The 7,647-nt window shown below is 46.1% G+C and overlaps 1 protein-coding gene across 1 annotated transcript in view; it reads left to right on the top strand.

Annotated features, from left to right (window-relative positions):
- Positions 1-2,104: 2,104 nt before the first annotated feature.
- Positions 2,105-7,647, top strand: part of PARVA (parvin alpha) — a 267,872-nt gene continuing 262,329 nt past the window's right edge. Inside the window, exon 1 of the mRNA XM_078680922.1 lies at positions 2,105-2,810. Within this exon, the coding sequence (XP_078537048.1) occupies positions 2,675-2,810 (136 nt within the window). The 5' untranslated portion in view covers positions 2,105-2,674. The remainder of the gene's footprint in view (positions 2,811-7,647) is intronic.

Here is a 7,647-nt window from a genome sequence, read left to right as displayed (position 1 = left end):
CACTCTGATCAACCTCTCCCTCTGGCAAGGCTCCCTTCCTGTCTCCTTCAAAACTGGGCAGGTCACCCCTCTGCTTAAAAAGCCCACTGCTGATGCGAATGACCTCAACAGCTTCCGCCCCATCACTAACCTTCCCTTTCTTGCGAAGATCACAGAAAGATGTGTAGCAAAACAACTCTCTCGTCATATCAAGGACAATGATCTTCTTGACAATTGTCAGTCCGGCTTCATCCAAAACTGCAGCACTGAAACAGCCCTACTGCAAGTGGTTGATGATGCGCTGAGGATACTCGACTCAGGGGGGTCCTGTCTGCTAATTCTCCTTGACCTTTCCGCAGCCTTCGACACTGTCAATCACAACACCATCCTCAATATTCTTCAACAGAGAGTGGGCATGGAGGGCACTGTGCTTAAATGGTTTGCATCCTTCCTCTCTGACAGATCTCAAATGATCAAAATAGCGAACAGTCTTTCTTCTCCTGTGGCGGTGGGTCAAGGTGTTCCCCAAGGCTCTATACTTGCACCCACATTGTTCAATCTCTACTTAGAACCACTGGGAAACCTCCTAAGCATATCTGGGATTCACTATCATCTCTATGCAGACGACACTCAACTCTACCTCAAGGTTGCCTCCACTCATGATCTCTCCATCCTAAGATCTACTCTTGACTCCATTCAAAACTGGATGTCAACTCATCAACTAATTCTGAATCCCTCCAAAACTGAATTCCTTCTCTTCTCCTCCTCACTCTCTCCTCCCCCGGTTCAAGCATGGATGGATCAGATGAATCTACTAAACAATAAACCCATCATTGTCGACAGTGCAAAATCCCTTGGTGTCATTCTCGACAAAAAACTCAATCTAACTCCCCACATCAATTCTATTGCAAAATCTGCTCGCTACCAACTGCGCCTTCTCTGGGGAATCCGTCGCTTCTTCCCGGAGCAGGACCTTATAACCCTGGTGCAATCGCTGGTCCTCTCCAGACTAGACTACTGCAATTCTCTTCTTACTGGCCTCCCCAAATCTCACCTGTCCCCACTTAAGTCTGTCTTCCATTCAGCAGCTCATTTCATTTATGGGGCCAAAAGAAGCGATCACATCACACCGATGTTATCCACCCTCCGCTGGCTTCCCTTCGAGGCTAGAGCTATCTACAAGACCGCTTGTATCCCCCACAAAGCCTTGCACTCCTCCTCTCCCCGCTACCTGGCGAATAAACTGAAACTCTCTGGAGGCTCTAGACCTTCACGCAATGCGGAGAATCTACTGCTTGAACCTCCCACTTTCAAGAAGGAAAGAACAAGGGCCCAATCCTTTTCAGGCAACGCAGTGAGAATCTGGAACTCCTTTCTGCCCCAGCTCTGGACCACCGCCTCCTCCCAGGCCTTCAAAAGGGATCTCAAAGTTCTCCTCCTCCAGAGACACCTCCAAAAGTAATTCACGTCCTCTTGCTATTTGTGAGGAAGACTTCCCACTACTGATAATTTCTACTTTCCATGACCATGGAAGTGCCTTCCCAGTGTATTCCTGTGGTTAGAGTGTCTGCCTTTTTGCAGTATTTTCCATGTACTGGTGTTCGGTGCCCTTTTGTAACATGCACACACCACTTTGCCCTTGTAACACACGGTTGCTACCTCTCACATGTTTTTACCTTTGATACTTGCACAAGTGCCACCTTGCCTACGTAACGCTTGTTCTTGTGCCTGAGTGTCTAGCACTTATTACAGTACTATACCTCTAATTATACTCTGTTTTCTCTTATAACTGTACACGTGTCACTTTTCCTCTTGTGCACTTTTAACTACCTCATGTATTTTTGGTTGCTCACAATTTTTACTACCTCAAGTATTTTGTTTGCTCACAATTATCACTATTACCTTTACTACCTCAGGTATTTTTGGTTGCTCACAATTTTTACTACCTCGTGTATTTTGTTTGCTCACAATTGTCACTATTACCTTATGTAAGTAACGTATGTTTTTGCAATCTGTCCTTTTGTAATGTTTCTCATTATGTTTCATTTCTGTTCCTAATGTGAAGCGCTCTGACGCCTTCGGGTAAAGTCCGCGCTATATAAAAATGCATAAATAAATAAATAAATACTCTGCATGCATAATTTACATGGCGCTTCTTAACCCCGGCGTGGACACAGCGAGCTCAGATTTTCAGACAGCCTAGCCTGTAAGCTGCAATTGAAAATAGAGAGACTCGGTGTGAAGGAAAGACATTTGCAGATCTGGAGTTTGAGGAACGGCAGTCTTTCCTGAAAAAGAAGGTAAAAACAAAAGTACATTTGGCAGAACAGCGGGACTCTCCTCTCCCACCTGGGTTGAGTGGTCGAACTACCAGTCCCTGGGCAGCGGGAGCGTCGGCGTGGCCGAGCCGCCGAGGAGGCCTGGCCAGCGTCAGGACGGATTCTGCTTCCAGGTTGCTGCTGCAGTGCACCGTCTGCAAAGCCGGCTTCCCTGGACTGGAGACTGGAGACTGGAGCCTGGCGGGATGGGCGGGGGCAGGGGGAGCTGCCTGGAATGCCTGAAATGATTCCGCTTCCGCTGGAGAGGGAACAGCCCTTTTAACGGAGCAGGGCTCACAAATCTGACTCTGCGATCATCCCACCGGGCGGGAGGTCCCACACCACTCGTCAACCCCCAGAACTACTACCGCCGAGGCATGGCAACGTCCCCGCAAAAATCACCCTCCACGCCCAAGTCCCCTACCCCTAAATCGCCCCCATCAAGAAAGAAAGATGACTCGTTCCTGGGGAAACTCGGAGGAACTTTGGCAAGAAGGAAAAAAGCCAAGGAAGGTAAGTCGTTCCGGTTCGCTTTAATTGGTACAGCCCACTGCACTGAGCGGGGGAGATAAAGCGCCCACTGTCCCTGTGTTTATGTCTGGGCGCTGCACGGGTCCTGTCTGCAAAAAGTTCAGGGGACTCCTAGCTTTACGGACACAATTTGTCCCCACGGGCACTGATCTGCTTCTTTCTTTTGTTAAATGTGGATGAAACCTCTGCGTTGCCTGAAGTGACTTGTTTGTATGTTCTTGGGTGTGCCCGCTTATCCCGAACCCGGAACGCTCTGCCCCTCCTCTCCGTGAAACGTCACTGCCCAAAAATGTGCCCCGGAGGAAGACTCCTAAGAGAGACAACTAAATGACTTACCCGGAGCATTTTCTCCTGTTAACAGGCAGGACAGCACAGCACATTACACATGCATGCTATTCTGCTTGTGTGCTATGGCTGTCCTTAAAGCAACCAAAGCTGTTCTGAAACAAGGAGAGTGACTCCAGCAGAGTTTTGCTATGAAAACATGTCTATAAAGCGGGGAAGTACACCAGTGTTTGTGAAAAGTCGCCGATATATCAAGGCAGACTCCTGAAGAGACGTGAGACGGATGGATACTTTGTTTGGCCATCTCCAAGTTTAAATCCATCATACAACTCCGATGCTTAATACTTTGTAACATAATGTCATGCATGGCTACTTAGAATCAGGCAATGTGATCCCGCGGTTTTTCTTACGTGGAATATCGCTCCGTGCTACTTTGTAATCTCTATTTATTGTAGGGTAAACACACCCACTGAACACTATAGCCAGGACCAATGGTATTGCATGATTCTTGTACAATTCTGGATTTATCACGTTTTCCCCCTAGTCCACTGCGTTTTATTTATTGCATGTAATTGCTGCACATTTCTTGGGTACAGTGTCATACGTTCCTCAGAGGCAGTAACTTTCCCCAAGTCACTACAACAAGCAAACCAACTTTTTCTAGGAAGTACCTTGAGAATTTCCAGAAATTAAAATAATCCCTGTTTGCTTAATCTGAAATGCACTTCCACATTTTCTGCGAAAAAGTAATACCCCCTAGAATCAACATTGAAGTGTAGTCCCTCCTCCCCCTCCCCCACGTTTACCAATTGTAATGCAATCGGCTGTCAGTATATAGACATTGTCATATATACTCAACTCACCTGGACAGTCCTCCTCAGCCTACCAAATATATTTGCAAAAGCGCTCCTAAAAGGCCACGAGGTGACCTACACTTCGGGCTCTTAAATTGACCCTCTTCAGACATGCATATCGCAACCTTCCCTTTGCTTTGTAGGTATGGGTTCGGGAGATTGCCATTGTATGTCAGTATCGTGAACAACATTAATAAAAGTACCAGTATGCTAGGTTAAATCCAGGATGGAAAGAGCTGCTCACATCTGACATATCAATTTCCTTGGTAGCGTCAGAATACAAATGACTGACTATCAGCATAAATGTCTCAACTATAGCTATTGTTGTTGCAGAAAATATTATTCATTAGTGCCACAGGATACTGGTGAGACAAAACAAAATAATATAGTTCTTTAAGAACTGTGTGTAACTTACGTGCCAAAGTGTACACTTTTTGAAAGGCTCAATTCGCATTTTGTCCTTCCACGGTCAATAACCTAGCTATTTGATACAGTAAAAAATGCATGCAGTAATTCTGACCTTCACAGCACCCACCTGCTCTATTACACAAGACCACCCCAACAATAAACCTTCCAACACAGTCAAGTGAAGCTCCCAAATTACATCATCCCTCCCCTTCTCAACTCAGATCTTCTTTAAAGCACAGGCAATATGGCGAGAGTATCATGTCGACAATGGCACACCAGTCCACCAAACACCTTCCTCACAGACTACTCTGAATCATCTTCAACACTCAGCATCTCAAGGAGATTGATTGACCCCACTCATAAAGCCACACTGCCTACTCATCACACTGACAAGGCCACTTTCCAGGAGCTTAGAAGAGGCCACTGCTGCTCCTGCAGTGCAGATGAACTACTCTCAGCACCCCGTTCATTGTAAAGCCTGTGTCAAGTGTGGGCCTTCATCGCATTCTGCCTGGGGGCCCCATCATTTGCGTTCTGACATGGGCAGTTTCATCAACACACCCGTAGAGTATGGTGGTAGCCCTCCACTCGTAAATGTATCCCTCCCTTTTGTGTCTCCTTTACCTGTCCATCACCAGCCTGCCAGTTTTACAAACTGTAATCCCTGTATTTTCTTCTTTCAAATTCCACATTGTGGTTACGTAACCCTCGCCTCCTCCGCCACATGTATGATGGGACCTATCTTGCAGTATCTTGTCTCCTTTTTAACCCCTTGACCGTGGGCGTTATTCCCCTCCTGTGCGGGGGGAAGGGGGCCGCGCGTGGCACCCCTGATGCTCATGATGAGCCCAGCTCGTCATGAGGCACAATGGAGCTGTGCGCATGCCGAGCTGGACTCGTCATGACTCCGCCCACTCCCATAGAACGTCCACACAGGTGTGGAATTCACCTCGCTGGGGAGTGGTGCGGCCGCTATGACCAGCTGGGCTCGTCATCAGCAGGCAAGGGGTTAACTCTACATCCCCACTCCATCCTACTTACATACTGTGGTGACATCAGCATTGAATCGAGGTATTATCAGTAGGCTACATCCTTTATTCAGTTTTTCTCAGACCACTTTCAAACACCACCTCCTTCCCCAATCACAACACCTCACAGTCATTATAAAGAAACAATGGTCCTGGACCAGTTATTCAAGGAAGAGTTAGATTAACAGAATTATCAACTTATTTGAGCTTACATTAATCAGCTCACAAACGTCTGTAAATCATGAAAATAATTAAAACAAACATATGTGCAGAAAACCCACTAGGTATTATTACAATATATTTATCTGGTCATTTAAAGGAACAATCACTAGAGGGTCAAGAAGGTAGGAGAATGTTCTAGGGAACGTGTATGCCCTTTACTTTTCTACACACTTTGAGTTCTCTTGACTCCTTTATATACATTTGAGCACTCTTTCTTACAGGTCCCACAGATAGGTTGGCATTCCCTAGTTTTCTGTACTGGGCCATCCTTTCCTCCTTCTCACATCACTTTCAAACAAATCACGGGCAGCCTCGCCACTACTATAAAGTGGATGACATCCGTTCATTATGCACAACTCAATTAACACAGGTTTGATTTCCTGCTTTTTTCTGTTCCTACAACCCTACCTGATTTTCTCTGTGCTCCCTTATTCCCTAAACCCACCTGCCCTGGATATTTGGTGTATAGTTTAACTTCAGCAAGAGGAGCATCTTCAGTTTATCTCCTCCACTGCTACAGCTGTCGAGTTACAGCTACTCCATTATTAGAAAGTTATGTTCCTATCCCTCTTCAAGACTGCCAAGCTACTGATCAACACTCTGATGTTGACTAATACAGAATACTGCAAGAGTCTACTTATGAGATTTCAGTAATATTAATTGTCCTGCTTCATGAAACAAACTTACTTTATTTACCCCTAGAACTGTGGGTGCAGTTTTCCCAGATAATCACTCCCCTCCCTCCATAAACACCAAGCAGGTTGTCTCCTGGGAAAGAACAGAGCCCAGAACAACCACCAACGCTAGTGTTCAAAATAACCCTGTGTCGCGTCTGCAGCTTTTTGGAAGCCTGTGCCTCTAAGAACCACAGTTCTAGTGGGTCAGGCGGTGTTCTGTGGACATGAAGAGGTTCTCTCTTGAGTCTATTTCCTATTGTGTTCCTGCCTGTTGCTCCTTCTATCTTCAACTCCAAAATGGCAATCATCTGCCTCAGGGTTTGCAGATGCCTGTTAAGGAGGATTCACTCCTCCGCTAAACTTTAAAGCAGTGCAAACGAAAAATAAAATGACATTAAGAAAATGTTATCATTTTATTATTAGTATTTTTACTATTGCAGTTACGCTGCAGCCAGTCAGGTTGAACGGGCGGGGCATGACGTATTTTGAGGGAGGGGGAGTGGTGGCTGCACCTTAAGTGCGCATGAGGGTTGGGCCAGCTGTCTCGGGTCGGGCAAACCGTCATGCGTACTGTGCATGTTCGACACAGGTTGTATTATACAGCCTACGTAGAGAACGTGCCAAGCATCCAAGCTACTGTCTGAGCGCCGAACCACGACAATCAGACCAATCACAATGCTGCTGTAAGGCAGCCTTGTCGTTAGTCATGGGATTCTGGGAGGCTGTGTTTTTCCTAGTTCCTGCTTGAAGGAGAGGCGATGGCTGGCGACTGCGACCCCAGGTAAGTTTTGTTTTATTTGTTTACCTTTCCTACCTCCCCACCTTCCTCCACCACCATTCCATACCAGCCGCCACTGCTTTTAAAGTTACTCCACAGTTAGTCCACTTCAGATTTTCATTCTCTGTTCTTTCCATTTCCATCATGGCTATTCCTCCCTTGGTTTCTTCCTGACTTTCTCAATACATTATGCCTTCTGTCATGTAGTGTTTGATGCAATTTCCTTTTCTTCTTCTTATACTATTTAAATGCCTCACCCTGTTTGCAGGGTGTGTAGCAACAAATCCTTGTTCCTTAGCTTGTTTCCTCATTCCTTCATTTACTGATCCCGACTCTTCGCTCTTGAGACTTCATTTACTGGATTCCTGCCTCATTGTTTCTCCAACACTGTGACCACTTCATCAGAGAGGAGGTCTTTTAGCTTTTGGCTTTTTCCTCACAAGATCGTGGCAGCTTCTCAAGGGCACTTAACTACCACATATTAAAATGTATGGTGACATCATAGCTTCCTGAAACAGCTGCCTTACCTCTGACAGCAGAAGACCCAGGTGTGGATTATGGATAAAC

This window comes from Lissotriton helveticus, chromosome 3_1, assembly GCF_964261635.1.
Source record: "Lissotriton helveticus chromosome 3_1, aLisHel1.1, whole genome shotgun sequence".
NCBI lineage: Eukaryota > Metazoa > Chordata > Amphibia > Caudata > Salamandridae > Lissotriton > Lissotriton helveticus.
This window is presented reverse-complemented; position numbering and strand designations above follow the sequence as displayed.